Source organism: Seriola dumerili, unplaced genomic scaffold (assembly GCF_002260705.1).
Source record: "Seriola dumerili isolate Sdu_G_001 unplaced genomic scaffold, Sdu_1.0 BDQW01000236.1, whole genome shotgun sequence".
Lineage (NCBI taxonomy): Eukaryota > Metazoa > Chordata > Actinopteri > Carangiformes > Carangidae > Seriola > Seriola dumerili.
Window position 1 is genome coordinate 487,347 of NW_019174491.1, and position 12,247 is coordinate 499,593.

The window sequence follows — 12,247 nt, forward strand, 5'->3', positions numbered from 1 at the left end:
TACATTATATTTACATCGTCACATTTATGAGATACTAAGTGAAAATGGCACTTTTAGGTCAAAATTATGAAGTAATAACACATGAGTATGAGATACAAAGTCAACAGATTTATTATTAAATAATGAGATCTTAAATTTTTGTAGGATAATAGTAAAACTTACTATTCTATTATTTTTAAATACTAAGATACAAACTGACTTTAACGTTGTACTTTTAACTAAAATCAGAAAGAATTATGGTTCAAAGTCGAGTCAGTTTTATTTTGTATTAATTTATCGTTTATTGTATTTGTTTATTTTACCACCCTCACACTTCCCTGTTTCCCTGTGGTTCACTTTGTTCATTGTCAATTTCCTTGTATTCAATAAAGATTTGTTGAAGGAAAAAAAAAGGAAAAAAAATATAGCTGACGTAAGCGCGTTACGTCATGAGGAAACGAGGAAACACGATGTAAACAAAGCGAAACAGCGTCGGGTTAATTACCTACTTTAATTAAGTCTGAGCGACTGTTTTCACCGCGGATTCACTTTAAGTTCGTTTGTTTATGTCGTTGAGTGTTTTTGTGAACTGAGCTGTTAGCTGACTGGAGCTAACGTCAGCTAGCTTCCAGCACGTTAGCGCTGACCAACATGGATGATAACAAGGTGAGAAGCTGACGGTGACTAAAACCAGTTTACCTGTAACCAGCTTTAACTCGCAGTCAGCTCCGTGTTTATACTGGTTATAACGTTACTAACTGGTTAAAAACTGTCCCGACGGTCACTAACTAGTTTGTGAAGCTGGCTGTGGTAGAATATGGACGTTGGATGAAGCTAACTGTGGCTAATGTTAGCGGCGTCTCTGCAGGTCGTTAAAAGTCTTATAAAGCTTTGAATTCAAGTCTTCAAAAAGCCATGAGAAGGTTTTCAAAGTCTTGAAAGGTCTGGGGTATGTTTTCTTGCTTGCTGTGGACAGCAACATTAGTATAAGCGTCTGTTGATAAGAAGCTCATCGATTCTTACTGTACAGCAAACTTCATTTAACAAATGAATTATTTAGTATTTTAGTTCGTGAATCCACCCACCAGTTTTCTGACGTGTCCTTTGTGGTCGTTTTATGTCTTTGTGGTCATATTGTGTCTCCTTTGTCTCTCTGTGGTCGTTTTGTGACTCAGTTGTTCTCAGTTCCCAGATGTACATAACTCATCTGCTATTTTAATGGATAATCTTTATATAAACAAGCTTACTGGTTAATTGGGTTATTTCATTATATTTACAGTGGAGGTCAAATAATCCATTGATATTTGTTTCTCTGTAAATCTAAAAGCAGATAAAATGACAAAAGACTTGCATCTTGGCTTTTCTTTGCATGTTTCTGTGTTGTTGTTTGCATTTTGTACTTGTTCCATTGTTTCAGTTGAACATGTACCTGCTCTGTTGTCAGATGGTGGCTGGTAAAGTGAAGAAGCCGGGGAAACGCGGCCGTAAACCTGCAAAAATAGACCTGAAGGCCAAACTGGAGCGAAGCCGTCAGAGCGCCAGAGAGTGCAGAGCCAGGAAGAAACTGAGATACCAGTATCTGGAGGAACTGGTTTCCAGTAAGGAGAGAGCGATCTGCGCCCTGCGTGAGGAGCTGGAGATGGTGAAGAAAAATTTTAATCACGAAGCTGATTTTTAAATAGTTTCTCTCAGACTGTGAGACAGAAACCGTCAAATCAATTTTTAATATTTTACTCTATCAAATTAAGTTAATTTCCTCCTTAGATGTTTTTGTAGAAACTGAAAAAGAAAAAATAACAAAACAGCAAAAATTGTAATATTTTAAACACAGACTCACACAAAGACAAAAAATACTAAAAACAAAAACAGTACTTACAACTGGTAATATTTTATAGATATTAAAAATATAGTACAAAATAAGTTGGATCAACATATGACTTCAGACTGTAAGATCTAATAAATAAAATAAACAATGATGGTAAAAATGTAGTTTCCCTTAGAACAGACTAGAGCTGAAACTTAATCAAATTTAATCAACAACATTTGAGATAATTCATATCAGATAATTAATCATTAAGTCATTGTTTTAAGCAAACATGGCAAAAACATTCATTCTTTTCAGCTTTGCAAAAGTGAATATTGTCTGATTTTCATTATCATGTGACTGTAAAGTGGCCACTGTCAGAGTTTGAGATCAGCAGGATGACTGAGTGATTTCCATCATTGATATGTGATGTGTAAATGCTGCAGCAAAGCTCCAGTCTGTGAACAAGGTAAGAAACACATCACAGACACGTGGTGGAGGTTTCTGCTGAAATCAGCTGATGTCAGTTGTTATCAGTTTATTATTAAATTCTCACTGGTCATTTTATTGTAAAGGTTTTTGTGTCCAATCAGTGAGTTTTACATATTTGGATCTGAACTACAGAAGCTTCAGTCATGACGCTGTCCAGTCTGAGTTTAGTCTGAAGTCAGAGTTAATCCGCTCATCTCACTTTGTGACAGAAGCTCAGTGGTTCCCAAACTGTTTCACTCACGCTCAGTTCTGGAGGCGGGAAACTGTCACAGCTCCAGTGATGCACTGAAGAAGCTGAGCTGCATTTTATTACAACTATATTATCTGGAACATGTTCTGCATGAATCTGAATCCAGAGTCGAATCCACTTTTTGAATCCAAATCCTTTCAGCCTTCTCATCGAATCTCATGAAGTTCATGTCATCAAAACTTATTGATTATTGCTTTGATGCATAGAAAGTTGAACTGTGATCAGCTGATAAAGAAATAATCTGCTGATCTGATGTGACAATGAAAGTTTTATGAATTACTTACATGAATCCAGCTTCTTGTGTAAATGTGAAATCACTTTCAAAAGTAAGATGACACACTGATCTAACTAGGAACTGATCAGCTGATCAACCTGTAGGTACAACCTGGAATAAGATGGAACCGAGTTCATCCTGGAAGAAGTTTTTTTTCATATGTCTTCTGACTGTTATAAGTAAACATTTCCACCTCAGACTGAAAACCTGCTCAGACTCAGCTTCAGCTTCAGTTTGGGAACAACTGGTCTAGTGTTCATGTTTAACAAGCCTGTGATAGTTCAGACTCTGACTGCAGAGTTTAAATGTTTGTTCCACATCTCTTATCTTTGTTACTTTCTTCCTGACAGTATAAACAGTGGTGCTCGGCCATGGATCAGGGGAAGATCCCCTCAGAGATTAAAGCTCTGCTGACCGGAGACGAGCAGAAGATGCCTCAGGGCGGCAGCAGCACCAAGACGTCCAAGAACAAGAACAACATCAGCAGCAACGGTCAGGGTTAGTGTGACGGAGGAAGAGGGAAACCTCCGCCTGTGACGGAGGTCAGAGACTGATGATGTGAAAATCACCTACAAACTCACAGATTACAGTTCCTGAACAGGAACCTGCATGTAACTCATAACCTTCTTATTTCCTAGTTATTCCAGTGGCTAATCTGTATCTGACAGTCGTTTCACAGATTCACAGTTTTCCTAAAACTTTCACTTTCATGTGTTCATAGCAGTGAGACACAAACCAGTCCAGTTCACCAGACTGCGTTCAGAAAACACTGAGTCCTTCATCAGGGTGTTGGAGGTCGTTTCTGTCACGTGACTTATATAATAAGAATATAAAACGATGTTCCTGTCATGTTTTTACAAACCCAGAATTCCTCCCTCTGTCTTTACGTTCATCAGATTTAAACCAGGAACTAGATTTGAAAACAGAAATTACTACATTCCATTCTTGTTCTTAAAACAAGATGAACTTTTAGTTAAAACCACAAAGTGTCAGGTTCAACCACAGATCCACTGTGGAGGGAATATGGAAGCCCAGAAGGCCACTCCACTTTCCTCTCTGGGCTTCCGTAGTTTCATCTACAAGCATTAAAAGATATTTTAGATGCACATTTTACAAACAAGTGGAGATAAATTGTGTCTAAAACTTGTTTTTTTGGGAAAGTTTAACTTTCATTTTTCATGTAACAGTCAGTAAAATGTTGAGCGCCACGTAGATAATGTTTTAGTGAAAAGTTTTGTCGTGTGGATTGTTGTGATACTTGATTAAAAGTTGATTCTAAATTTTTCTGGAAAACAGGAAACGTTTGGGCACCACAACAAGAACAAGTAAAAAGGTTAAATTTCCCTTTTTCAATACAAAACAATTAAACTCTTTGATTAAAGATAGATTATAGATAACCCTTTATACTGAAAAATTTCCCCACAAAAACAGTAAATTATTCTTCTCTATAAATCAGTTATTTATAACACAGGGAACTCGCACCTCTTCCATCTCTTCATCCCTCAGCTTGTTTGATTTTATTTAGTTTTTAACTTTTAATTTGTCATGTGAAGTGTTTATTAGAGTGTTCTGGAAAGCTCTTTCATTATTAAATCCTTTATTCAACCAGGTAAATGTCTCACTGAGATTAAAATCTCTCTCTCAGCACTGACCTGGTCAACAGAGCAGTTTTATTAGTTTTATTAGCACTTTATCATTTCTTTCTTTAACACTTTATTGTGTCAGTTAATGTTATTGAAAGATTATACATTTCTTGTTATTCAAACATTTTGACACAAAACTTTTGACCTTTTTGTAACTTTTTTTCCTCACCCCATCCCAGAATACAGTGCATACATAAAGCAGTAGAGTGAGCAACAGTATAGTTATCACTGATCATAACTTCAATCTTCATTAACCTCAGAACTTCCTTCAAGAAAAGTTCATAACAAACTACAAAACAGGTTTCACATCTGGTTCCTGGTTCAAACTCAACAGTTAGAAATCTAAGAAGACATCGTTGTTGTTGTTGTTGTTTATACTTATGATGGTTTATGAGTCACATGACTGATGGACTGAGACGCTGTGATGAAGGTGAAGAACTGAATGGATCTTGAGCTGGTTTGTTGTTTCACATGTGAACAGCTTCACTTTGCTCTAAAAGTCTGAAGAGGATAAACATGATGGAGGACATTTCATTTTTAAATCTGACTAATGAAGTTGTAGCATGATGATGATGATGATGAGAGGAGAATGTACAGTGATGATGAAGAGTGAGGGATATATTTTTGTATTAGTATTTTCTATGGGCTCAGAGGAAGCCGCTGTGGAGTGACTTGTTGATGAATGTTTGGTCCAGACTGGATTTGTTGGTAAAATGATGTTAAATTATAGATAAACAACGAGCAGGTTCCCGCCCACAGCTTTTTATTGTTTTATAGAAATGACTGTTTGTTACTGTTTGTCGTGTGTATTCAGATCCCTGCAGGCGTTTCCCTTCGATTCATTTCGGACCAAATTTAAGCTTCTTTTTTTTAAATTTTTTTTATTAGTGAGCTGATGAAAATCCTCATTAAAGTTTGTGCACTTTCTTAAATTTGGCAGAAGCACTTTGTTAGACGATTGTAGGCTGAAGCTTTGCAGCGATGATCTGTGAATCTGAACTTTGTTTCTTCAACAAAATAAAAGTGTGTTTGACTGTGACTGACGGGAGAGACTCTGCTGCTCCTTCATTTAACAATCTGATTACTGAATAATACACAGCAATGTTGCTGTAGTCATTAACTGCCCAAAAGTATGGAGGACCAGGGATGTAATAAAAGAAAAGTAATAAAGCATTTCCAACAGTGAATTGAAGTGTTGCTAAAAAAAGGAAAACATAACAAACGTGGATAAACACATTGAGGCCAGTTGTGTTTTTGCTGCTTTTACTAAATATATTTAAAATGATAAAAGAATAATTTATTTGTAAATACAGGAACACATTGTCTAGACAAACTTCAAAACATTACAACCGTGTGTGTGTGTGTGTGTGTCGTGTGTGTGTGTGTGTGTGTCGTGTGTGTGTGTGTGTGTGTGTGTGTGTGTGTGTGTGTGTGGTGTGTGTGGTGTGTGTGGGTCGTGTGTGTGTGTGTGTGTGCGTGCGTGCGTGCGTGTGTCGTGTGTTTAAACAGAATTGAAGTATAAAGCATGGACCTTTAAATCACAGTATATTTGACAGGTTACAGAAAGTTTCAAAGACGTTTCACACGTGTTTCATCACAAAATGTCAATGTGTTTGTTTGTTTTTATTTTTACAAGCAGGTAAAAGCATCAGAACTGAGACAGGTGAGGATCGTTTCAGGACAGGTGAATCTGCATCCACCTGAACACACTCTGGTGCTGCAGCAGCTTCTGGACACTTAAACTTTAAGTCTGAAAAAGAGTACAGACTTTACCAGGATCAAGATTAAAGCTGCAACTTATTATTTTTTATTATCGATTAATCTATTGATTACTTACTCGATTAATCGATTAATCCTTTGGCCGTGAAGACCAAGGTAATGTCACCAAAACACAAGATTTTCAACGTGTTTTTGGCAGAAAAATTACCAAAATATTTAATTAATTATGAAATTAGTTGCAGATGAATTACTTAATTAATAGTGCAGCCACACTGGGCTGTATGTTCACTAGAATAGAACACCAATAGAAGGATGGAAAACTGATAATGTTTCTATTGTTAGCTCTTCATCGTTAGTGGGATGAAGATGTAAATTGGAAAATGTTGTTACCTAAGTCAAACAGTTTATGTACGGTGGCTGTTTTAGGACATTTCAGCCTTGAGCTTTACACTGAGGTTCATTCACATCTGTAGCATCATTACTGGGCTCATATCTCATCATCTGATCCTGGCATTAGCAGCACTTTCAGGTGAAAAGTGACATTAGCATGTTAACATTATTGCGCAGGTCGACCATTCTCCAGACAGATAGTTAATGGAGCTCAGTGCAGATGTTAGCGATATACAGCACCAGAGTCTTTACAGGTTTTATTCTTCATTTCTCGGGGAGAGTAAATCAGCATACAAGTGAATATAACCTTGTGTGACAAATATTTCACGACTTCCCCCTTGGTCTTTTCCCATTGTCTCGTCTCACCTCCTGATGTAAAACAAGAGTCGTCTACTGACTGCACCACCCGAGAAATCCTTCAAACTGATCTCCACATTAACATCTACCTGTGTCCAGCTTCAGCTGCTGATCTGGTGAGTATGAAGAGAACAGAAACCAGGTCTGTTGTGGTGAAGTGAAACATCAGAGTTTACTCTCACAGTGAGGTGTCGTCTGTAAAAAGTCCTGCCACACTTCTGGAACAGCTTTTGATTGATTAGAGGTGATTTTTCTGTCACTACGCTGAGTAAAGTTTAATTTTATGGGTCCAGTATTTTTAGGTTAATTTCCTGGAAACTTTCCTTGTAATTTCGTGAAAATCAGCTGGTGTTTGGATGTAAACTACTATGTTTCAAGAAAAGCAGACGTGAACAGTTAATTATAGGGGAAATGGAGAAAGTATTGCTAGAGTTATTAAGAACCTGCTCATTATATTGGAGTTTTTAAGAAAAATCTAGTAAATGATGTATTAAGGATGTGACAAAGAGTTCATAACCAGACGTCAGTTTCCATCAGTTTCCTAGAAAAACTAAATTCTTAATTGTTGATTAGATAGAAAATGTTCCACTAAGTCTCTTTGGAACCCAGCTGATGGACAAATTTAAAAAATAGAAAATAAGTCTTTGTGACCAAGAGTTTGAGAATAAATTTTGCACAAAGGAGAAAAGTTTGTGGACATTTTTATCTTTAAAATCAAACCTTGCAGGACTTCAACTTGATTCAACTAAATTTACAAAGTGGGAGAAGCCACTGGTTTCATAAGTATTTTCCCTCATCTCCTCTGGTCAACGTAGAAACACAGGACTCTCCTGGAGAACTGAACCATGCTATAGCTTTATGTTAATTCTATTCATTTTAACTTTGCTTTTAGCCCAGAAGTTATGCAGGACACCAGAGTTCATGTCCAAGTAATTTGCCTTTTTGTACTGTACCATACTGGCTTTTTTAACAGGGTCATTCTTACCAACATTAGACGTTTTAGATGACACAGTTTCTCTTTCACATTCATGTCCACAGCCTTGTAGTTCTGACTTTTTATTAAAGAACCAGATACTTTCAAATTTAAATGTTCATGTATGAGTGATTCAACCAAGGAGAGTTTATGAAGTGAACTCCTGGTCCTCCTCCCACTTTGCAGCTCTGTAACCTGTTGTTTTACTTTGAGATAAGTCCACACAATTATAACCTGAACAAACTGCCCTTTTAGCGCCTTGTTAGCTAGCCAACTTACCATTTTTCTTAATGTCGCAAAGCAGATGACGTCAGTGTTAACAAATGGCTACTAATGTTAGCTTCTACCACATGCATTACTGCAGCAAATCCGACACAACAGGTCACTGATAGAGGGCCACAGACTATGGTTAGCTAGCTAACAAGCTAATATTTTCAAAACACAAAATCTGATGCATCAATGGCAACACGATCCATCAAAACACAGCACAGAAATAAAGAATAGTTCAAATCTGAAGTATAAAATTGGCTGGCTGTTCACAGCTGTTGAGAACCTCCAATATGGCTGCCAGGTGTGTTACATCAGAAAAAAGCCCTTTATACAAACTAAATACATTCTGTTTCTGTGAGCTTTTAGTTGAATACAGATCTAGCACATTAGCCTTCAGCTAGCTCACCTGCCAATACTGACGTGCTGTTGCTGAATAAAGTTTCACACTGGATCATTTTTGTATGATCACAGTTTCAAAATCGTCCAATCTACACAAAAGTGTTTGGTGGATTGGAGTTTGTGAGCCAGGCGACTTTCTTCTCCTTCGCCTCTCGGTCAAACGTATCGTAAACCGAGTCCTTAGCGACCGTCTTTGCTTGCACTGGGATGTCAACCACCCCGACGTAGTTCTTTTTGGCCATCCGAGAGCTCGCTGTAATGGTGTACGCGTTGCTGCGGTAGCATTTCATGGACGACATGCAGAAGGTCTCCCTCATGCCCCTCCTGAAGTTTGCATTGTAGACCGAGTACAGGGTCGGTTTGGACGCCGTGGAGCTGAAGGAGATCCAGGCGATGGCCGTGAAGAAGAGCAGCCCCTGCCTGCTGGGTCCATCGGACTCCCTCGGGTGCCACAGCTGGGCGACGTAGAAGGGTGTCCAGGTGAGGAAGAAAACTGAGTTTAGCATGAGGAACATCTTGATGGTCTTGACTTTAGTCCGTGGGACGATGTTCATTGTCCGACGCACCGTGTGGCCATCTGCGCTGATCCTCCAGATGTGACGGACCACCCGCTGGTAGAACGACACAACCAATGCCACCGGGACAAGAAAACCTAATAGCAGGTGAACGGCGGCGTAGGCTATACTGCCCCAGCTGTCCGGGAGGAAAAAGTCACAATGACTGCCGACTGTAGACGTGGATCCATAGAAGAAGAAGCAGGGTGAAACGAAGGCTGCATCAAACAGCCATGAGGCCAGGATCATCTTCTTCGCTTTCTCCCTGGACACCTTGAAGCTGAGCGGGTAGACGATGGTGTAGAAGCGGTCTACAGAGATGGAAAGCAGGACGTAAACCTGCACACCAGGACACAGGTGCTGCAGGTAGCGTACAGCTTTACAGGCAGCAGTGCTCAGCGGCCATCGTCCTGAGGCGACCTGCAGGAGGACAAACGGGGCGCAGCCCAGGCTCATGAGCAGGTCGGCACAGGCCATAGACACCACAAAGTAGTTGGTGGTGGACTGAGTCCGTCGGCTCCGGTGGATGACCAGGCAGACGAGGGCATTTCCCAAGATGGAGACCAGCCAGAGAACCCCAAACACCAAGCCCAGGACAGCGACCTCGCCTGAAGTCAGCTCATACGAGGTGGAGGTCCTGTTGGGCTGGCCAGGGGACGGGCCCTCGAGGCTGCTCAGGGGAGTTGTGGGTAAAGTTGCCAGGACAGTCGAGTTTTCCCTCTCAGAGTAGTTAAATGACATCTGATATGTGAAGGACGGAGAGTAAAGGGAGGGGTTGACTCCAACTGTTTTTGATGACTGGGCATAAACCATAGCTATACAGCTGCACCGGAGAGGAGCTGTGGAGACAGAGAGACAGGTTCATCATTAGTTCAGACACTGGACTCTGTGGGGCCCGAACCAAGTGTTAACCTGTTTATCCAGATGCCCAGAACAAAGAAGTGTTTCCCCCTACAGTAGGACTAGTCAAGTACAGTTGGTGAACAGTCATACCAAACCTGGCAACCTCATTGTACAACAAGATGTCAGGAAGCTGCACCCAGATGCTGAAGAAAGAATCCCAACAAGTAAGGTTGGTTGGTTTGTAGTTACATAGGAAGGAAAGTTAGTTAGCTGGGCACTTGGTTGGTTGGTTGGTTGGTTGGTGTATTGTTACATTGGTTGGTTGGTATTAAAGTAATGTTCTCTAATGCCTTAAAGACCCTGGTAAAGATGCTTGTTGTTGACTCTAATGACAATATTTAAAAGAATTGGAGTGCGGTCTCTAACTAAGAAAGTCAACATCACTGAGTGAAACAGCGACATGCCTCAGCTGGCTCATCAGGACTTTAAATAACAAAGGGAAACGTCTAATTAAGACGTAGTTCCACTTCAGAAATCACATCTGGAGAAACGTGAACTCTCTGGAAACTGAAGGTTTCCTGTCGACCATTTTACACTTTCATCAGTTTCCTGGAAACATCAGAGTTTTAAAATGTAAATCTACAAACTCCTCACTTTCTTTTTATACAAATATAAACACATATAACATATTGAACACATCAGCAGCAGTTAATTCCCAGCCTGTGCTGCAGGTTGATTTCATTAGTCCGTCACAGGGATCCAGTTCAGTGTCCACAGAGACCCCGCCCTCCTCTGAGGTCGCCCATTAACGCTGTGGAAAAGCTCATGAGGGAGAAGCTCAGTGTTTATCGCTGCCTCTGTGTTTACTCTGCTGGATTTCCCTCTTAGCAACCTCCTCCATCCTGACTGATGGTTGGATGGTAAACCACTGAAACCAGTGAAACCAGGCCCCAACACAGACCTACACTGGATAGGAGGAGACTAGTCCGACATTTACTGACCATATTGGTAATTAAAAACTGATTATGTGAATTAAACTCTGCTTTATGGTCAGATAAGTCAAAATAAAACAATAAAAACACATGTTAGCAAACAGCAACTAATACTGAGGGTTGGTTTTATGATTTGGCTTAAATCCTCACTCACTCAGAAACTGTTTAAAAACACAAGCATCATGGTTTTATCTTTGTAAATCATGTGAAAATCCTGATATCACTGTGGAACAGCTGCTTATGATCTAACAGAAGAACAGTGAGAGAAAACAGATGCATTATTATGTTATTATATGCAGTATTATAAGAAAATACAACAATGGACTGATCAGTATGAAACATATATAACAATGAATGTATTTTAATATTCTGTAAACTGCTTTGGCAACAACATGTTTTTGTTCATGCCAATAAAGCTTCTCGAATTGAAAACTTATATTTAACAATGTTTATCCCTCTGAAAATCTGGTTCAGTATCATCAGGTAAAGTCTGACTTCTTGATAATGAACTAAAACCAGGTTCAGAAAAGACCAGGATCAGGACTACTCCCAAAAGTATTCAATAATATAGTTTTATTTACAGTTATATTTAAACAGGTTTAAACAACTTATTTTTGGACATACAGTAAATGTAGAATTTAAAGTCACACAGGAAACTGCACATGATCATTAATGACAGTAACCATTAGTTGAAGCCATAATCCAGCTAATGAATAAAATCAACATTATAACCAATCACAACCTCACACTTGAAAAGAGCAAGTTAACTTTAGTTGCCATCTTTAAGTTGGAACAACTTCATAAAATGAAGTAAATAAAAATATATAGTCAACATATCTTAAATCTAATAGTTGTACAGTATTTGCTTAGTTTTTTCAAGGCAATCAAATTGTCACATTTTACAGGGCAGTGAAAATCAGTAAGAAGGAAACTGATAAAACCCAGATCTGTTCTTACTGTAATTTAAAGTCATTTTTATAAACAGTCTTTAATGTTTTGTTGACGTCAGATACACATCGCTTCACATTTAGGCCTGATTTAAACACTGGGACTGATGGGGTTAATCCACACAGTGGCCACTTTATTAGGTACACCTGTATGTGCTAATACAATCCAATACACCTGTGCTGACAGAGACTCTACCTTTATGAAGATCATAGTGTCCAGTTTGTGTCAGAGACGTGTTTAATTAACTCATTTCTAATATTTTGTCCCCTCTGTTTATCCTCCATAATTCCACATTAACTACATTAATAATAATCGAAGGGTTGAAGAAGAACTCATATTGTTTATTTAATTAAAAGTATA

General features: G+C 38.9%; 2 protein-coding genes across 2 annotated transcripts; one reads left to right on the plus strand and one right to left on the minus strand.

Annotated features, from left to right (window-relative positions):
• Positions 1 to 399: 399 nt before the first annotated feature.
• Positions 400 to 3,939, plus strand: crebl2 (cAMP responsive element binding protein like 2). The gene is made up of 3 exons (XM_022755867.1): positions 400 to 645; positions 1,424 to 1,621; positions 3,150 to 3,939. Exons 1-3 carry the CDS (start codon positions 631 to 633, stop codon positions 3,300 to 3,302), a joined length of 366 nt encoding a protein of 121 aa, XP_022611588.1. The 5' UTR covers positions 400 to 630; the 3' UTR covers positions 3,303 to 3,939.
• A 4,617-nt stretch (positions 3,940 to 8,556) lies between these two features.
• On the minus strand, positions 8,557 to 9,932 carry gpr19 (G protein-coupled receptor 19). Its single transcript, XM_022755865.1, has one exon. The coding sequence runs from the start codon at positions 9,915 to 9,917 to the stop codon at positions 8,640 to 8,642; it is 1,278 nt and encodes a 425-aa protein (XP_022611586.1). The 5' UTR covers positions 9,918 to 9,932; the 3' UTR covers positions 8,557 to 8,639.
• Between the last annotated feature and the right edge of the window lie 2,315 nt (positions 9,933 to 12,247).